General features: G+C 38.2%; 1 protein-coding gene across 3 annotated transcripts in view; it reads right to left on the bottom strand.

The window, feature by feature from the left end:
* Nucleotides 1-20,845, bottom strand: part of LOC135204981 (uncharacterized) — a 22,082-nt gene extending 1,237 nt beyond the window's left edge. The window contains exons 1-4 of one of the 3 annotated variants that reach the window (XM_064235226.1): nt 20,007-20,845; nt 9,598-9,817; nt 7,414-7,572; nt 6,311-6,472 (exon numbers count right to left, since the gene is read on the bottom strand). In XM_064235226.1, the coding sequence (XP_064091296.1) occupies nt 6,311-6,472; nt 7,414-7,572; nt 9,598-9,808 (532 nt within the window). In that variant the 5' untranslated portion in view covers nt 9,809-9,817; nt 20,007-20,845. Of the gene's footprint in view, nt 1-6,310; nt 6,473-7,413; nt 7,573-9,597; nt 11,121-11,479; nt 12,213-20,006 lie in introns of those variants that run through there. The other 2 variants (XM_064235220.1, XM_064235212.1) reach the window with 2 other exon arrangements.
* Nucleotides 20,846-21,689: the final 844 nt, after the last annotated feature.

The raw sequence follows: 21,689 nt of genomic DNA, 5'->3' as shown, positions 1-21,689 counted from the left end.
CTGAGTACATATATATATACATGCACGCGCACACACACACACACACACACACACATATATATATATATATATATATATATACTATAATATATATATATATATATCTATATATATAGGTTGCCAGAAACCCACCGCAGAAATGCAAAAACCCATCCAAAACGCTTACAACTGCCGAATACCATGTATGCCTAAAACTAAAACACTTAAAAATACCTATTCTAACAGGTCATGGCCTAATTTAATATGAAAAAAAGTAAATCAGGGATAATTTTAAGAGATGCCTACCATAGAAACATGTGAATTGGCGAAAGTTCCCTCGAAAACGTGAAAACCATGTCCCACAAAAATCCGTTACAAAATGTAGCACGGAAAAGCCATGATAAAGTGGGGTAGCCTTGTATATATATATATATATATATATATATATATATATATATATATATATATATATATATATATATATAATATATATATATATATTATATATATATATATATATATATATATATATGAATAACTTGATCAAGAAGTATATAAAACGTGATGCTATGTATAAATAAAGGTTTTTTTGCCACGAAGGAAAAAATTAAAAAGCGAGATAGCCAAGTACTTTCGGTCCTATTCGGACCCTTTACTGAGGCAAACAGTAAAGGGTCCGAACAGGACCGAAAGTACTTGGCTATCTCGCTTTTTCATTTTTTCCTTCGTGGCAAAAAACTTTTATATATATATATATATATATATATATATATATATATATATATATATATATATATATATGTATGTATAACTGAATCACGAAAGTTAGGAAAGTGATAAATCCATAAATAAAGATAAATGCCACGAAGGAAAAATAAACGAAGGAGGTCTGCAAGATCTTTCGACTTCAATGTAAATTCAGTATTTATAGGAAACCGACTTACAACTTAACTTATGTTCATTTCTTCTCAGGCTACCATCTTAATATAAAAATATCAATTTTTTCCTCTATGTTTTTACGAGCATTGCGAATTGTCAGTCCACAATATTTGGATCAAGAAATTGAATACATAAGAAAAATAGGGAAAGATTTATGCTATCCTTCACATATATTAGACATTTGTTATAATAAAGCCCACAAAAAGTTTTATGCTGTAAATAACACACAGAAAGAAAATTCTAAGAACATTATCAGTTTGCCTTATTTTAACGGATTTGAAACCATTAAACCATTGTTAAAAGCTTTTAATGTCAACCTTGTTTTTTCCTATATTAACACACTAAAAAGAATGTTAATAAAAAATGGCCCCAGAGAAAGCAACAACATAATATATAAAATTCCATGTATGGATTGTCCCTCGTTTTATCTCGGACAGTCCAGCAAAGGCTTAGAAGTAAGGCTAAGCCAGCATAAATATTCTGTAAAAACTGGGCAAAAATCTAATGCATTATTCATTCATTTAAGTGAAAACAAACACCGAATAAATTGGATTGATAGTTCAGTAATTGCAAGGTCAAGAGATGTCTTATCACGAAATCTTTTAGAATCTGCTTTAATACAACTTACTTTTCATTGTAATTTCAATGTTAGTCGTGGCCTTTTTCATTTAGACCCTTGTATCTGTAACATGTTTAAGAATGACCTCAAGATATATACTGACTTAAATAAAAAATCAGTTGCTTAGAGTTTTATAATTTTTGTTGTAATGTATGTCTGTCATGTATGTGAATATGGTTTGTTTACCAAGTTCCGAATAGCTGTCACCTATAATCCTTTAATTGTCTGGAAATTGTATCTGAGATGATTGTCTTAAACCTTTAATTGCACCCATTGTTTATGCTTGTTTGGGAAGGTTTCTTATCTTCCAGGTGTGTCGGATTCTAGGTACTAATCTCTTTATAATCCCTATCTGTCAGTTATACGAATCTTCTTGTATTGTCTTTTCTCGTATTTATGTCAATATCTGCTCAGTAAAGGACTTTTAAAGAAAGATCTTGCAGACCTCCTTCGTTTATTTTTCATTTGTGGCATTTATCTTATATATCTATATATATATATATATATATATATATATATATATATATATATATATATATATATATATATATATATATATATATATATATATATCATATATATATATATATATATATATATATATATATATATATATATATATATAAGGATTCCAGGAGAAGATATCAAGCAGCATTCAGCAGGGTCCAACAAACACATCAAAAAGGGCCATATTTATTAGCAAGAGACGTTTCGCACATTATCTATGTGCATCTTCAATCTGTAAGAACAACATAAAATACGTTAAAGTTTAAAAAAACATAATATTCTATATAAAAAAGATTAAGTAAAGAAAAAAAAAAGTATTTACAAAATTTAAAATTAATGCAAATTAAAAGGTATATAGTAAAAAAGGAACCAGTTCTCTTGCTGTGCAAGACTCAATGTTTGTTTTTAATGGTCAACTCTTTTCGCAGGTCGATGGAGTTGCCATGGGCTCCCCATTGGGACCTGTGTTTGCTAATATTTTTATGTCATTTTTAGAACAAACCTTTTTAACTAACTGTCCAGATGTGTGTAAACCTGTCTATTATAGACGATATGTTGATGATACATTTGCGCTATTCAAAGAACCCTGGCATAGAGAGATGTTTCTGGACCATATCAACAGTCAACATGAAAATATAAAATTTACCATGGAAAAGGAAACCAGCAACTCTTTACCCTTTTTAGACATCAATGTTAGCAGAGACAATGGTGAATTTACTACATCTGTGTATAGGAAAAAATCATACACTGGGCTTGCTAACAATTTCTACAGTTCATGCTTCAAGAACTTTAAACTTAATTCTATTTACACTTTGGTTTACAGGGCTTTACGTTACTCTTCGAGTTGGTCTCTCTTTCACAATGAGATATTATTTTTAGTTAAATTTTTCTTACAGAACTCCTATCCTGAAAAACTGGTATATAAAGTCATTAACAGACTGCTGTCACAAGATTTCTCCAATCCGATGCCCTCCTATAATGTCTTAAAGAAAAATGTATATGCCACTATCCCATTTATCTCTGACGACAAGTTTTCTGCCAAACTTAAACAAATAATCGAAAATGAATTTGGCTGCCTTAAATTGCATTTAATTCCAATCAATCCACTCAAGATTGGCGTATTCTTCGGCTATAAAGACAAACTGCAGGCCTTCATGAGATCCAACATTGTTTATAAATTCAAGTGCCCGGGATGTCCCGGTATTTATGTTGGATCAAGCCGTAGGTTACTGCAGATGAGATACTGTAGCCATGTGGGATACAGCTTTAGAACGGGTCAAAAATTAAGCAAACCAGAATTTTCTAATATAAAGAATCATGCCTCCATATGCAAAATTGAAATAAATAAAAAGCACTTCTCTATTATTGGTGGAACAAGCCATAGCAATTACCTACTACCCTTGAGTCCTTATACATCAAACGGCTTGTTCCTTCTTTGAATTCTAACGTTTCCGCTTCTCCTCTTTATCTTGCATAACTGAAGTCGTAGGTTGGTGTCAAGTTTTGGTCATTCGTTCTTCTCCTTCTCCTTTGGATGGTTTGGTGAGAACTGGTTCCTTTTTTACTATATACCTTTTAATTTGCATTAATTTTAAATTTTGTAAATACTTTTTTTTTCTTTACTTAATCTTTTTTATATAGAATATTATGTTTTTTTAAACTTTAACGTGTTTTATGTTGTTCTTACAGATTGAAGATGCACATAGATAATGTGCGAAACGTCTCTTGCTAATAAATATGGCCCTTTTTGATGTGTTTGTTGGACCCTGCTGAATGCTGCTATATATATATATATATATATATATATATATATATATATATATATATATATTCATATATATATATATATATATATATATATATATATATATATATATATATATATATATATATGTGTGTGTGTGTGTGTGTGTGTGTGTGTGTGTTGTGTGTGTGTGTGTGCGGTGGAGAGGGTATAATTCCAAATTATTAGAAAAAAAGTGCAAATGGAAATGCAAGCATAAAATTCACAACAATTCTTCTTCGCTTTCCATCTCATAATTAATTTCTGGCCACACACAATCTTGCCATTTTCCAAGATGGTCAGCAGGTTTTCAAAATGGTTTCCTGTGGATATATGGATACTGACATTTAATTGCTTAATCAAAATGAAATCCCTCAATCACTCTCAGTTTTATGTTAAACAATTGAAAGCAATCATAAGCTCTGAGATACATTATTTTATTGCCTATAAACATGAAGGTGGCTGTCACTATATGCAGAATGGCCACCAAAAAACCAGATATTTGTACTTAAGTTCATATAGGATTTAAAACGTCAGGTAATAGAGGGATTTGTGGTAAACTTTAGCTTGATCAATATAATTTCTAAGGTTAGAAATGAATAAAGCCTTTCCTAGCTCATTTTCATCCTCATTTAATAAAACAATGGAAAAGTGCTGGAGTACTGAGCCTAAGAGGACAGGGCTATAGTCTTCTGGAAGGTGTATAGACCAGGATGAATGATTAGGCTTGGGGTAATGTTATAACATATCTAAGCCTAGCTGTATTCCATATCTGAAAGTGCATATATGTTGTATTGGTTGTAAAAGGATAAACCCTTGGCCTTGTGAACAAAAGCAACGGCAGCATAATCTTAAAAATTAAAGTCTTCTCCAATGGGAGACAGTAGGATTAACTGGAAGCTTTGTTGCTTGTGCCAAGAGGACACACACACACACACACACACACATGAAAGACCAGTGGATTCATCTGGTGCTAGCTAGGTTACCCTTGATAAGAACATTCCTGAAGTTTACCACTGAAGTGCAATGCCTATGCTACTTGATCCAAAAAGTCTTGACAAAAGTGATGGAATCCAGTAGACCAAAGCTAAATGTGAATCATGTATGTCCAAATTCAAGACCACAAAACTGTCAAGGAAGAAAGGCTGGTGACGAAGATGCAGAGGAATCCAAGACTGAGGAAGAAGGAATCTACTTTATTTGGGACAAACCAGTACCATTCAAAGATTTACAAATGGCCATGACACTGCCTTCACTTGAAAAGCTACAATGATGTGCCCTCAACTCGATGAATGAGAAACTTCTGGCTAAGCTTAGCATTGTTGATATTGTTTCCTAGGAACATATGAATCACCCATCATGTCTGACAGGTGTGTGTAACAGGATGAATTCCCAGAAAACTTAAGACTGAAAACAGGGAGTTAGAGAGATCGTACAGCACGATAAAAGATCCAGGAAATGGAAATAAATGCAGTAAAAGAATCTAAAGGTGGAATTGGGAGGCAACCCTACAGTTGCACTGAGAAGGAACAAAGGCGTTGGACAGTAAGACTGAAGAAAAGAACCTGGGAATGGAGGTCAAGTATAATGCTAAAGAGTAGATGCAGTTCGGGGCCGAGCAAATGCCCCAAACACCCTTTTCTAAGACTTACAGTGATGCGAATTTCTAAAAATAGTTCAGAATTCCCTTGCTTGGTTTGGTTTCTATGCCCTGAATATTGCAAGGCAGGCGCCCATGCTTTTGCTGAGCTTACGATGTAGTACATACAAGAGAAGCAGTTGACTACAGATGCCTGCTACTATTTCACAATGGTAGAACTTTATGGTTTGTACAAAGACTGGAACAGCTAAATGCTGATGCTTCCTTTATGCATCGAACACAGTTGAAAGAACAGATACTTGCCCACATCTCACAACTGGAGGCCTTCACAAAGGGAGAGAGATTTGGTTTGACTACAAGTGGAAAGTGGGAGAAGCCCTAGCCATGGCACGTGACTACATGATGCACTAATTAGGGCAAAAGAAGCAAAGATATTGAGGAAGGAGATGCTTGGAGATGAGAAAGGATTTGATGGAGCCTTAACAGCAGACGCTAGAATAAAATCTGTGCCACCAAGTTTGCTGAAATTTGTCAGTGGGCTGCAAAATCAAATACTTACGGACTTATTTTAAGTTACTATGATACTTACGGAATTTAACATTACATAGTAAAGCCTTTAAGATTTTTACACTGAATTTAATGCTTGTGTAACTTTGTACTTATACGAGTTAATGTTCATAGAACATAACACTTGAAAAATTTAGTTTTCATTATAATGTTGATTAGTTGTAGATTTTAGTGGTGAAATTTATTATAAAATCAAGTTAGTACTTGAAGAATTTAATCCTCAACAGAATGCAATACCTTTCGGAGTCAACACCACAGAATTCGATATCTAAAGAATAAAATCCTGACAGAACCGAATAAAGAATGAATTACTCACCCTGAATGGCCGATAAAACTTCCTTTATCCTGATGATGGGGGGACGAAAGCCAGGGATCCTCCTGCAGGATGCCATGCCGTCAGGGAACGTCATCCAAGTCGGCATCTCGAAGTAGTAGAGCTTGTCCTTCTGTACACCCCAGTTCTTACCAACGAGTGAAGCTGAGAACAACAACAATAATAATATTAATTATAATAGAACAGTCAGTGCGTTTACAACAATCACGGGATGCAAAAGAAATAAAGCGCTATATGGCTTCAAGCAGAAAGGTAGACTTATCACTAAAATGTTGATTGAACTATGATCTTTTTTTTAACGGACGAAAGCACAGTCATCCTCTTACGGATGGTTCTTAATCAAATCATTGACGTGATTTGATTTATGGAATTTAAGCTCTCAAGCCAGGCACTGAGCACTACCGGCCACTCAGCGCTCAAGACTGTGAAAACAGGGAGTTTTGGAGAGGTCGTACAGCACGATCAAGCACCCAGAAAATAAAAAATAGATGCAGTAAATGGATCTAAAGGTGGAACTGGAACACAACCCTACGGTTGCACTGAGAAGGAACAAAGGCGTTGGAGAGTCAAGACTGAAGAAAGGAGTCGGGAATGGGGGTCAAGTATACAATGCTAAAGAGCAAATAACTAATAGTAGGAACTAAACACGATTAACAACAGAACACAGAAAATTCAATGGCAAGAAGACAATAAGAGTAGTTTTTCAGTATCTTCAGAGGCAATGAAGCATTGTATTTAGCGGTGGTTTCGTGACTCTCGAACATATAATAGTCTATATTACTTCTGTTTTTGATCTATGGCATATTCATTCGGGTGCTGTGATGTATCCCTAGTTTTAGTGAAAAGAAGGAGATTTAACCCTAAAACTCCTCAAAATGCATGTGAAACAAAACAAGAATTTAATACATACTCATAAAACATACAAAAGAGTAAGTTCTATCATTTTTACGTGTTTACGGGGACTGCTGTATCACATTTCCAATACTTTACAAATGCTCCAAGAACCCTTCTTGCCTCTCCCTTCCTCTCCCAACCTATTCCAGCCCGTCCAACTACGAGTTCTGCAAATAATACGAGACCATTACCTAGACGGTAGATGTAAGTTGTCTCATTATTGCTGACGGTGTCAACAGTGGTATTCATAGGTCCCCGAGTGGCGAACTTACATAGGTAGCGGTTTCCTTTTGCTTCTGACGACACCGCCATGCAACTTGCATTCGTCAAGCATAAGATACGACACATGCCTGAAATGGGAATGTTTTCAAAATTAGTTTTGCCCGTTTTATACGGCCTAGAGGCAACATACTTTTTTTGTTGTTGACTTGCAAGCAATTGCAGAAACTAGTGCAAGAGCTCGAGAGCGTTGGTAAGGAGAAAGCTCGAAGCTCACGTTTGCAAGAGCGACATTCTGAGCGTCAATGGAAGTTGAGAGGATGGAGTCAGAAGGGTCAGCTGGGAAAGAATGCTATGGGTCATGAGGGCACAGTGAGACAAGAAGTGAATTGTAGGGTAAACAGGGCAGCAGGAATATCCAGGTCTCTGTGAATGCTGTAGACTTGAAAAAGAGCCTGAGGAGGAAAAAGTTTAAATACATGAAAGAGGTAGTTGAGAAAGTCCTTTATAGAAGTGAGGTGCTGTTGCTAAATGTGAAGGAGAGAAAAGAGGACAGAACTGCAGCTGGGGTCAACTGCCTGAGAAGTGTAGGTGGAACGCGGGTGACTGAAAGGACGTGACTCAAAAGACCAGAGGGGCTATTTAAATCCTGGGTGGGGCAAGATTTGTATAGCCTTCTCTGTTCAGCTCACATTCTTCTTTACACCAGCATACAGCTGGTGGCATATCAAGTTTCCTAAGGATGTATAAAGATTCCTGTTGTCTTAGCTTTATTTGTCATCTATGAGAGTACAAGACCGAGTGAACTGCTTTCAAGACTAAGCCATTCTTGTGTTGGCACGGGCTCTTCACCTAGAGCAGCCCACAATGGCACAGGTTTTTATAGCAGCGTGGGGTGTCTGCAATTGGTCGGCTGGTTAGTAGGCTGCATTTTGATCAATCGTGGGCTGTCACTGGTGACAAAATCCGTCCCAGAGGCATTGTGGTGATCTAGGGCCTAACCGGTGTAGCGGGCAAGAGGTAGTTGTTGGCTCGGGTACCTCCACTGGTGTGGTTGGTATTATAGGCCATCTAGGTGGAATGCTGTCGGAATCCTGTGCTCTCTCTCTCTCCTTCTCTTCCTCCCCCCCTCTCTCTCTTTCTCCTCCTCTCTCCCTCCTTCCTCTCCTCCTCTCTCTCTCCTCACCTCCCTCTTCCGTCCACCCACCCTCTTTCTCTAGACATCCCACTCCTTGTAACTATCTCTCACATGACGATGTTCGGCGTTGGCTGATTTCTTATATTCCTCCTTATGATGGCGGGGAAAAATACTGTTTTTTTACTGTGTTGATGCTTGTCATTTTATATGTATATACTAAAGTGCCTCGAGAAACCGTAGGCATCGTCGGTCTGGCGTTTGGTCTATAATTGCTGTTTTTTATAATCTCAGCTCTTGCTGGTTTTCTCTTTTTATTTTGTGTGTAATGGATAAAAATGACCACTTTTTGAAAGGTGGATGGAGAAACACTTGGAGAGTCTTTTTCTTCTTCTTTAGAAATGAACTTTATTCATATGTAACAAGCCCACAGGGGCCACTGACTAAATCAAAGTTTCCAAAGAATATGATGTTAGAATTTCAAGCCCATGGACCCTGTGGGCTTGTTCCATATGAATGGAGTTCATCTTCTAAATAATAATAATAATAATAATAATAATAATAATAATAATAAAACTCTCCAATATATAACCACTTGAGTCAACGAGGAAATAAGTAGAATTATTACTAAAGGTGATTTACACTAGGCTTCACCGCGCACTGCATACGTTAGACTCCTCACCAACTCCTCCCAAATTCTTGTTAGCCCCGCCTACTGGACTGCTCATCAAGACTCACGCCACACCACTAACTCACCCTAATGAGCAGTCCAGTAGGCGGGGCTTACAAGAATTTGGGAGTCTTACGTATGCAGTGTGCGGTGAAGCCTAGTGTGAACTCACACTAACATGCACTCATGGTCATGCTAAACAGATGCAACAGACCTGTTCCTCAGGGTAGGCAATTCTCCATACATCACCTCAACCTGCACCAAGGTGCAAATTTAGGACAAACTCTGCAGACAAAAGAAAACGAACTGAATCAATTTATAAAAGTCCAACGTAGGTATTTTGTCACTCACATTGCTTCTCAACCTCCAGCCTCCAGTCGACGCCGCTGTCATTGAGTGCCTTCCCAGTGGCAATGAAGAAGTTCCCATATGAACTCTCTATGTATAGGACAGAGGGCTTATCAGTTATCGTAGACGTCCCGGAAGCGTCCGAAGTTTGGGCAGCCACGAAGGTGCTTGCTGACGTCACTAAGAGGCAACAAAGGAGCCATGCTGGGAACATTTCGTGGTACTGAAAACACGAAGGAATCGTGAATGTAAACATTATACAAATGATACAGATAAACTTTACAGATGTTGTTCCACGGAAGAATTCATGCTTCAACTATGAATGACTGACAAGGCTACTCCGCAGAAATCTTCCATGAAGTCATTTGCTTTGCACATATACTCAGAAGGCTCATCAACATGGATCTGAACCCACCTACACACACTGACATTCACTCGTATCAGTTATGTATTATCACTTAATGTACATTAAATTCATTCCTTTCTAACACTTATCACTTTCTAACACTTATCACTTAACACTTATCACGTACAATATCAACTGATTTTCCTCCTTCCTAACACTTCCGAATCATACTATTATGAAGTTATCGTTCTTCATTCTTTCCACATGACAAAATCATCTCTAAACACTGGTCCATTTGTTCACTGCCGCTAAACTTTTTACCACTTCTATTTATTTTTCTCAAGGTTTATCTCACCAGTTTCAGCCTTTTTACTCCACCTGCTACATTCAGCATTCATATTTCCCTTCCATAAAGAAGAGTTGGCCCAACAATCTCTTCATACATTCTTTCCTGGGTCTCAAAGATTATTGGATTCTCATTTCTTTCATCCTATCGACATCTGTTACTTGAACCATCTGAAAAACACCAATCATTCCAAACTCTTCTCACAAATTTACAAGTTGCACCTAAAATCTACCGTCCTTTCGCTGAATTCTGACATCACTCCAGTTGTACAGGTATTAAACAGTGAAAGTGACATGATGTATCCCTATCTCAGACCTACTTTTGCACTACACCAGTCACTCCCCAGCCTACAAACACTAACTCAAGCTTCACGTCCATCACAGAAACCTGGGACTCGTTCTCAGTAACTTACGGCTACGGCCTATGTTATTCACTTTCGACACCCTCATTATGGCCCTTCCATCAATTTCAAAACTCATTTTGTAGGTCATAATATGCCATGTACAGCCATTCCACACATCATCTTCCTTGTCTAAACTCCCCACTCTAGTTTCCCCATCAGTTCCTCCTCCATCATCTGTCTTACTTTCTCGATCAAAATCCTATCATGTGCCTTCCCTGTTATACTTTGTGAAGTTAAGTTCCTATGACTTTTATCATATTCACCATCATATCTTGATTCCTTCGGAACCTTTCTCTCCCCCAGACTTGCCTTAGAAACACTGGGAATTAACCCAACCACACATGCGTGACTGTGCTGAAGAATCTTGCCATTAACTGCTATAGTAGATTCACATCAACCGTGCATTTGATGTCTAGGCCAGTCCTTTATGACACTCCTGATTGGCTGTTGATAAGCCAATCACGGGGCTGAAACCCTCAGTCTCTCGAGAGAGTTCACATAAGCAGGATGTATGTTCCTCGTCTCCTGAGGGATACGTCTTTCAAAAGTATCCCTCAGGAGAGGTGGAACATACATCCTTCTTCTGTGAACTCTCTCGAGAGATTGAGAGTTTCCAGCCCTGTGACTGGCTTATCAGCAGCCAATCAGGAGCGTTGTAAGGGACGGGCCTAGACATCAAATGCATGGTTGATTTGAATCTACTATAGTCTCGTTCCTTCCCTCAGTCTCACAATTCGCTCCCTATGTCCTCAACAGTCACTTCCACAAACATTCCCAGGTTTAAACTAACCATTTCTATGCCTGCATGATTAAGCTCCGTCTTTCTTCCATCTACTGCGCTCTTTTTTCAAATGCCACATCGACCGAGGGGACGGGGATGGGCGCCTGTTTTTACTTCAGATTTATCACTCTTACCTTTTCATCTTTAATCCTGGAATCAGTTCTATATTTTAAGAGCATTTCATCTCAAAACGTATTAGTATATATTTTGGAGCGTTTGACCATCAGGCTGGAATGAGAATAATCATACCACAACAGAAAGTTTCTCTAAACGAAGCTACAGAGTTTATAAGATTATAAAACTTCATCGAACATTGGAACATAACAGTATTTCTTGTTGGAAAAAGTAAATATTTACATGGCATCATAAATCATTATGAACCCACAAACAAACAAACAAACAAACAAACACACACACACACACGCACCATATATACTGGAATGTAGAAATAAGCAGTAGTAGTATATTTCAGATATTGACGTTGAAATTGTTGAAAATAAATTTCTAACTAAAGATGAAGGATTTTGAATTTTGCAACACTAAGACCCACTGCTTCTCATTCGAATACACCTCTTAATATGACTGAAGGAGTCATATGTTTCCATTTTTCTAAATTTGCAAGTATTTACATAAAGCAGGAGGACTTTATTTTCCATTGTCGAATTCATTTCATTATTTTTCTAACCGATAATAAATTTCCAACGATGAGTTAGATTTCTGATTGATTTTTATCTAACATGACATGCATGACCAGTTTCGCATTCCTATACATATATATTATATATATATATATATATATATATATATATATATATATATATAATATATATATATTGATTATATATATCTATATATATATATATATATATTATAATATATATAATATATATATATATATATATATATATATATATATATTGTTACGTAATTATGTAAGTAAATAGTTACATCTTGCAACTTCCCCCTGACCATCATGGCCGACTATTATTATGCATAAATGTACAGTGTGCATCCTGATTCTTATTCAATTCAGTAGTGTTTTTGATAATGGTAATTAATTATACATTTAAAAAATATTTCAATTATATCGCTCTCACATGTACATATACTATATATAGGTAATTTTTTATTTACAGGCGTTGTTAGCAGTTAGTAGTGCTTGGACCTATGAGGTCATTCGGCGCTGAAAGGGAAATTGACAGGAAAGGGTGGAAAGGAGATGGAAGAGAGAGAATATGAAAGGAAGTACAGTAAAAGGAACGAAAGGGGTTGCAGCTAAGGGGCCGAAGGGACGCTGCAAAGAACCTTGAGTACTGTAATGCCTATGGTCCACCTTGGGGGGTGCACTGACAGCACAGGCCTCCCCACCTACGGGAAGGTTTGTTTGTACGGTGTTTTGACGTCGCATGGAACCAGTGGTTATTCAGCAACGGGACCAACTGCTTGACGTGACTTCCGAACCACGTCGAGAGTGAACTTCTATCACCAGAAATACACATCTCTGCCCCCTCAATGAGAGGTGGCAGGCCAAGACCTACGGGAGGTGGATGGTATACGAGTTGCAATAATTAAGTATAAGCCCCTTGGGTAAAAATACGACGTCCAGAACGGTCTCCACTTTTATTGTTCTTCATTCTACAGCATTTATAACTTGTTTTACTGTTTCGTAAAAAAAAGTCGCATGCCATTTTGCTCTTGATTGGAAACTACGAATTGATTTACAGTCCAGGTGTACAACTGTGCAGTGTGCATGCTTTGCTGGCGGCTTGGAGGCATCGCCCCTTTGTTTGTTTGTATGGTGTTTTCACGTTGCATGGAACCAGTGGGTATTCAGCAACGGGCATCGCCCCTTTGTGCATAGTATTGTTTGCAGTTTATTTCGGGTTTTCGTTGATTTATCTTTCTCTCTGAATATCATGAATTCAACTTACTTGCCTGCGATTGAATAGTTATGTTTTTCACTGAACTATTCAATATTGGTGTCCATTATTGCGAGCGTGAAGAAAGCGTGGGTTTAATTTTGCTGAGAGAGAGAGAGAGAGAGAGAGAGAGAGAGAGAGAGAGAGAGAGAGAGAGATATTATTAATTTAGGTCTCACGCCATTCAAATTCTCAAGTTCTTAAGCCTGTCCTATTCTCTGTCATCCCCGTTGGGGGGTAGTGCCGTCAGTGTACCTCACGCAGTGCACTGTAGGCATTAATAAGGTTCTTTGCAGCGTCCCTTCGGCTCCTAGCGGTAACCCCTTTCATTCCTTTTACTTTACCTCCTTTCATATTCGCTTTCTCCCAACTTACTTTCCACCCCCTCTTAACAACTGTTTCACAGTGCAACTGCTTTGAGGTTTTCCTCCTGTTACTCCTTTCAGGCCTTCTACTGTCAACTTCCCTCTCAGCACTGAATGACCTCGTAGGTCCCAGTGCTGGGCCTTTGGCCTAAATTCTATATTCCATTCGTATTCACCGTCATGAGGTGTGGCTGGATAGTTTAGCACCTGACATTTAGTGGAAAACATAGCTTGGAAACCCACCTTCATCTATCGTCTCTAGCGATAGAGTACAAGTTTTAAAAAAATAGCAAAAAGTCTAATAACTCGTGGACAGTTCAAAAGGAGTCTATTAAGACCTCACGAAACCAGAAAATGTTAATAGCAAAAAATATTTAATAATAACTCGTGGAAATAAAATAGAGATAGAGTACAAGTTTTAAAAAAATAGCAAAAAGTCTAATAACTCGTGGACAGTTCAAAAGGAGTCTATTAAGACGTCACGAAACCAGAAAATGTTAATAGTAAAAAATATTTAATAATAACTCGTGGAAAATTCAAAAGGAGTCTATCAAGACGTCACGAAACCAGAAAAAGTTAATAACCCGGGGGTTCCTATTTGGTTTCTTCTGAAAATACGAGGTCTGCTTTTAGCGTCACGACAGGGACGGGACAAAATACCGTGCCCCCCATTTTAATTGGCTTATTTTTTGTGTACCCTAAAAACAGTATATCACAGACGCTCTGGCCCTGAGGAATACGTTGGCAAGTGTCCCTCGTTGCCTGGTGACAGATGGTCTACAAACATGGATTGTTTATTTGGGTTTCTATCCTTCACACAGAATGAAATGTACATAATACACGCACACGCACGTGTATATATTGAATTCAATGGAACTGCTCGTAGATATTATCTTATGTATTGAATTCAATGGAACTGTTCGTAGATACTATCTTATATACTGAATTCAATGGAACTGTTCGTAGATACTATCTTATGTATTGAATTCAATGGAGTCTGTACCTCTTTTTCTCTTCTGGCAAGCTTCTCAGGAATAAGGCAAAAATCATGCCACATTTTTTCCATTTCCTTTTTCTTTTGCTAGCGGTCGGACCGTTTCCTCCACCCCTCGGCTACGTCATCAGGACTGGACTACAAATGTACACGCAAGGTTTTTTATCACTGCATGCGGCCATTTGAATTTCAAAAGTGACGTCGTTGGGCTGCTGAATCCCTATTGGTCGGCAGGTCTCCTTCCCTCGCAATTTCTATTGGTCGGCAGGTCTCCTTCCCTCGCTGGTGGTCTGGGCAGCTGCGTGGGCATTCCCTGTCCTCTGTAGGACGCGTCCTAACGCTGTAGCTTCAAGCCAAGGGCGTAGGCAAGGACGCGATTCCCGTCTCTGGCTGATAAGTCATGATTCGCTTCGTTGCTGGTAGTCGTGTCCAGGGTTGTTCTGTTGCTTGTGACTCCCTTCAGATTCTCACGGGTGTCCTGTGGTTTCCTTAAAAAATGGAGGGTGATGTCCACGTTCCTCTATATATTATATTCAACACAGGTCGTTGTGGATTTACACTCGCACTTTCTGCTATTGGCAGTCTGTGGAACAAAGGCTTCTCTATGCACAACCTCTTTACTTTCTAAGAATTCTGCGCTTTTTAATAAATTCTTGCAGAAGCTGTGAGTAGAAATCAAAAGCAGCCTTCATTAGAATATAAAGAGGGACCTGGACTTCATCTTTTCTTCAAGGAAACCACGGGACATCTCTGGAAACCAGAGGGGAGATAGGAATGACAGAACACCCCTGGACGCGACAATGAAACAAATCAAGGCTATTTTGGTTTGTTTGTTTGTATGGTGTTTTAACGTTGCATGGAACCAGTGGTTATTCACCAATGGGACCAACGGCTTGATGTGACTTCCAAACCATGTCGAGGGTGAACTTCTATCACCAGAAGTACACATCTCTAACACCTCTATGGAATGTCCGAGAATCGAACTCGCGGCCACAAGGTGGCAGGTCAAGACCATACCGATCACACCACTGAGGCTGTTGGACAGAGATGGGAATCATGCATACCCTTGCCCACGCCCTCGCTGCAAGCCGCGGCATAGGATGCATCTGAGGGAGCCACCAGAAGTGCCCATGCTGCCACCTGGACCGCCAGCAGGAGAAGGAGACGCGACAACCAATAGAAATTCAGCAGCTCAGTGACGTCATGTTTGAAATTCAAACGTCTGCATGAAGTGATAAAAACCCTGTTTGTCAATTTGTAGTCCAGTCCTGATGATCTAGCCAAGAGGTGGGGGAAACGGCCCGTTGACTAGAAAAAGAAAAAGTAAATGGAGAGAATCTTTGATTAATTTAGAAGCTTGCAAGGAGAAAAAAAGAAGTATATGTATATATATATATATATATATATATATATATATATATATATATATCACCCTACTTACAAACATTCAATTTTCAAACATTTAGATATACATATATGCACAATTATATGTATACATTGTTATTGATCTCAGGGATTACAGATTTCCTTGAAGGACTGATAGATGTGACTCCCACGATCACTGCGACAGTCATACCCACACTGCTGGATGATACTCCCAGTGTTGAAAACTTCCGAAACACTCGTGCTCGGCTTCCGATTCAGTAGTCCCGAGTTCGATTCCCCACTCTGCTAACATAGAGTCAGAAATATTTGTTTCTGGTGATTAGAAACTAATATCTCGACATAATGTGGTTCGGATCCCACAATAAGCTGTAGGTCCCGTTGCTGGGTAACCAATTGGTTCCTAGCCACGTAAAAAAATCTAATCCTTCGGGCCAACCCTAGGAGAGCTGTTAATCAGCTCAGTGGTCTAGTTAAACTAAGATATACAGGGTGTCCATAAAGTCCCAGTACCATTCTGAGCAATAAGTACTTGTAATGGTACTGGGACTTTATGGACACCCTGTACTTGACTTTTTCCGAAACATTAGATATTTCATATGCTTGAAATAAATGCTTAACAGCAGCTTTTTAATTGAATTGAATATAGAATTTAGACCAAGGGTCAAGCACTGGGACCTATGAGGTCATTCAGCATTGAAACGGAAATTAACAGTGGAAAGGTTTGAAAGGTGTAACAGGAGGAAAACCTCAAAGCAGCTACACTATGAATTAACTGTCTGGAAAGGGTGGAAAGTAAGATGAAAGAGAGAATATGAAAGGAAGTACAGTAAAAGGAACGAAAGGGGTTGCAGCTAGTGGTCGAAGGCAAGCTGCAAAGAACCTTTAGTAATGCTTACAGTGCATTGCATGAGGTCCACTGACAGCACTAATGCCTCTTTAGGGTGGCACGTTCTTACTTTCTCTGACCTCATGCTCCACTCAACTATGGTTTAAAAGGACACAGCACATATTTGTTTCTCCATTTTTTTACTGACAAAATCATTAGGACACTGTGAATGAAAGGTAAAACCTGCTCCTACAGACGACATCCTAATCCTTGTAACATCACGGTAGTTACACTCCATGACCACATTTCCTGTCCATCATCATAAAATAGTGTCACCATCCTCAGTCCAATTCGCCCTCTATGAATTTTCTCATAAGTAATCATAAGATTTCTATGGCGCCTTATCTGTCACACGAAGTTTCTTCCATTTTCTTCAAAAGTAACTTTTTCGCGACCTAATCTGAAAACATTCATCCACGGCTGAACACAGGTGCTCCCTTGTGCAACCTTCAGTTATCTGGCGAACCATCTCATACCACTTCCCCTTAATACAGAATGAAGAGTTATGGCAGACTTTCATTTATTCCTATGCGACATTTACCTCGTCCCGATGCAGATTATCTACTCTTTGAATATAAAATTTAGGCCAGAGGCCAAGCACTGGGACCTATGAGGTCATTCAGCGCCGAAATGTTTGTTTGTTTTGTTTGTATGGTGCTTTTACGTTGCATGGAACCAGTGGTTATTCAGCAACGGGACCAACGGCTTTACGTGACTTCCGAACCACGTCGAGAGTGAACTTCTATCACCAGAAATACACATCTCTCACTCCTCAATGGAATGGTCGAGAATCGAACCCGCGGCCACCGAGTTGGGACGCTAATACCATACCAACCACGCCGCTGAGGCGCTCTCAGCGCCGAAATGGAAACTGACAGTAAAAGGTTTTAAAGGCGTAACAGGTGGAAGACCTCGAAGCAGTAGCACTAGAATCAAGTGTTACGAGAGGGTGGAAAGTAAGATGAAAAGAGAGTATATGAAAGGAGGTACAGTAAAAGGAACGAAAGGGGTTGCAGTTAGGGCCCGGAGAAACACTGCAAAGAACCTTAAGTAAAGGTTATAAACTCCAGTCAGCTTTTCAGTTATTCTCATCGTCATCCTGCAAAATCACTCTCGAAATCCTATCACTACCCTCTAAATTAAAGCACTTCCTCGCTGGACGAGTGGTTTTCTCGCTCGGCTGCCAATCCGATAGCCCGAAGTTCGAATCCCGGCTCGGCCAGCGCGGAATCAGAGGAATTTATTTCTGGTGAAAGAAATTCATTTCTCGATATAGTGTGGTTCTGATCCCACAATAAGCTGTAGGTCCCGTTGCTAGGTGACCCAATTGGTTCCTGGCCACGTAAAAATATCTTATCCTTCGGGCCAGCCCTAGGAGAGCTGTTAATCAGCTCAGTGGTCTGGTAAAACTAAGGTAATAACTAAATAAATCCTCATCTTCCTCAAGCGTTTTTAAACTTGACCTAAACTCATTTCATTCTTGCGTCATTCGGTTCGAATCCAGGCAAGAAAAAAAGGGCCGTAGATTAAAAAAAAAAAAAGCCGCAGGAAAATGAAAGAAAGCCACGTCCATCTTTACTAGATAGTGACCTTCAGAGTTTCAAACCCTGTATGTATCCATCTTCGTGACGTGTTTAGTACAAGCTAGTCGGGGACTTGTGTGTGTTTTTTTTTTAAAGCCGGTATGTACAAACCAATCGAGGATTACCGTATGAAAAAAAAACAAAGAACTGAAAATCTTATAAAGCTAATGACCCCTTAAGAAATATTGTGAATTTTTCCTCGACTTCATTACCGGCCAACATAAATCAAGGTGGCTTTTTTCCTTGTGACTTATCTTCGTAACCAAAATTGTGACTTTTTTTTTTCCTGACTATTACCGGCTACCATAAATTTAGGTGATTTTATTCCCCTGTGACTTATTTTCGTAACCAAAATTGTGACTTTACCGGCCACCATTTGGCTCTGCCTCTTTGCTGTGTTCCACATTCAACAAATCTTCAAAATATTAACTCCATCCACCTTATTTCTTTTTTTTTCCCCAAGACAGGAGCCTTTCGATTAGTCTTTTAATTCAGAGGTCCATTCGCTCATTAACCCTCCTCGATGTATCTATACCTTCTCATGGAACAACCTTTTCTCCGAGAATTCCTCATTCACCTTCTCCATTTCTGTCAGAATGTGTCTTCTCTCTCTTCTTCGCCTTTTTCAAGACATTTCTTTCCTTCACTAAACGTCCCATTTTTTCATTCAATCACGTGCTGTTTGGATACCCTATTCCAGCCTTCATGAAGCTAGAAGTGATTCAAGTAGCCTTCATATTACGCATTTTGTTGACGTCTCTTGAACCCTGGTCTGTTTTCATCCAGTTTCTCCTCGTAGGTCCTCCGTATCTATTCCTCATCAAACTCGCCCCCGTATGGGGAGTAGTGCCGTCAGCGTACCTCATGCAGTGCACTGTAGGCATTGCTTAGGGTTCTTTGCAGAGTGTCTTCGGCCTCTACCTGCAACCCCTTCCGTTCCTTTTACTGTACCTCCTTTCATATTCTCTTTCTTCCATCTTACTTTCCACCCTCTCCTCAGTTGTTTCATAGTGCAACTGCTTCGAGGTTTTTCTCCTGTTACTCCTTCGTAACCTTTTACTATCAATTTCCGTTTTAGCGCTGAATGGCCTTAGTTGTCCCAGTGCTTGGCATTAATGCTAAAAATCTATATAAATCTAGTAAATATACCTCTCGTTCCCCCTCTTTCGCTTCCAACTGTCTTCACTCTGCTTCAATTGGAATTTAATAATGGTCGGACATACCACACACTCCTCCTCTAGCAAATACATTCACCAACTTCCTATTCCATCTACTCTGAAGTACTACCATCTAAAGAAAGAGACCTATGATTTAGCAAGCTTTATCCCACACTGGTATAGAACTAAATAACTTGCGTATACGACGTTCAGAAGGCTTGGCGCCTTTTGAGATAATGTAAATACCTTTTAAGACCTTTCGCCTGTACGCGGCGACGTATCGGCCTGATGTCGCCCACCAAGTTACTGAAGAGGCCAGTTCACCTCCACGGTCGTTGGCCACGCCAATCGATAGCTGTTGCTTCGCAAGCAGCCTCGTTTGCTGATGGCCTCTTATTTCGAAGATGGTAGTAGTGAGCTGTCACAAGGTCATCTGTCCCGGAGCTGTTTTCTTTTAATCTTTCCATCAGACTGTGGATTGGGCTTGGCGAGGTTATCACCGGTGGTAATCGTTAAGTATGTAATAGTGCTTTAAGGCACCGTTACAGTTTCTTATTTGTTAACTGGTCTAATTTCCATCTTCTTCGAATGTGGACATTCCATCCAGTACAAACATTTTAAAGTAAAATTCAACAAACTTCTTGCCTTGTTCAATATGAATGATTGTTTATTTTGAATAATAATAATATAATAATAATAATAATAATAATAATAATAATAATAATAATAATTATAATAATAATAATAATAATAATAATAATAATACTTATTGAAAAAGAAAAAAATAAATTCATAAATTGACAAATATATATTAATAACAATAACGATTATGATAGGCACGATCCCAAGATCCCTGAAAAGGAATCTGGAAAAACTAGAGGCTGAAGTAGCTCCAGGACTCGTGCAGAAGAGTTGTTGATCCTAGAAACGGCGCACATAGTAAGAAAAGTGATGACTCCTAAGGAGGCAGGATGCAACCCGGAACCCCACACTATTTAATTTTTATAATAATAAAATAATAATTATAATAATAATAATCCAAAGGAAACTCATAATCACGTGAGTCAATAAAATAGGAAAGCAAATCCACAGTAGTATGTCTGTTTGAGTTAAAATATATATATAAATATATATATATATATATATATATATATATATATATATATATATATATATATATATATATATAAATAAATGATAAAATATATAAAGCAGAAGCTTTCGTCGAAAGCTTTCTGCTGTATATATTTTAAATAACAAACTCAAACAGACATACTACTATGGATTTACTTCCCCGTAATAATAATAATAACTACAATAATAATAATAATAATATAATCCTAATAATAAGAATAATAATAATAATAATGATAATAATAATAATAGTAATAATAATAATAATATATCTTGGAGTAGACCCTCTTTTAAACAAGTTTTGTTAAAAGGATTGCTGCATCAGCTCCATTAATTTTGTATAGAGTCTTCTTTATTCTCCTTGTCAAGGATTTCTCAGTGTTGCTAAAACTGGCAAGCAACGTTGTGTCAAGAAAGAGAGAGAGAGAGAGAGAGAGAGAGAGAACAACTTGGAGCAGCATTATAGATAATTCAATATGACTATACCGGATTTGACGATTCCCTTTGGCACGTTGCTTGCCAGTTTTAGCAACAGAGAAATCCTTGATAAGAATAGAGAAGACTCTATAGCAACTTAAATCCGCCACTACGTTTTTTCCTGCCGATTTTGTCGGTGTGATTTGCAAGAAATGACTAGTCTCTAATTCCCCGGAAATTAAAGTAAGTATGAAACAGGAGTAGTGAATCTCGATTGTTCAGTATTCGTTTTGTTTATATATATATATATATATATATATATATATATATATATATATAATATGTATGTGTGTATAGAGAATAGTAGACAGACAGACA

This window comes from Macrobrachium nipponense, chromosome 24, assembly GCF_015104395.2.
Source record: "Macrobrachium nipponense isolate FS-2020 chromosome 24, ASM1510439v2, whole genome shotgun sequence".
NCBI classification, from domain to species: Eukaryota; Metazoa; Arthropoda; class Malacostraca; order Decapoda; family Palaemonidae; genus Macrobrachium; species Macrobrachium nipponense.
This window is presented reverse-complemented; position numbering and strand designations above follow the sequence as displayed.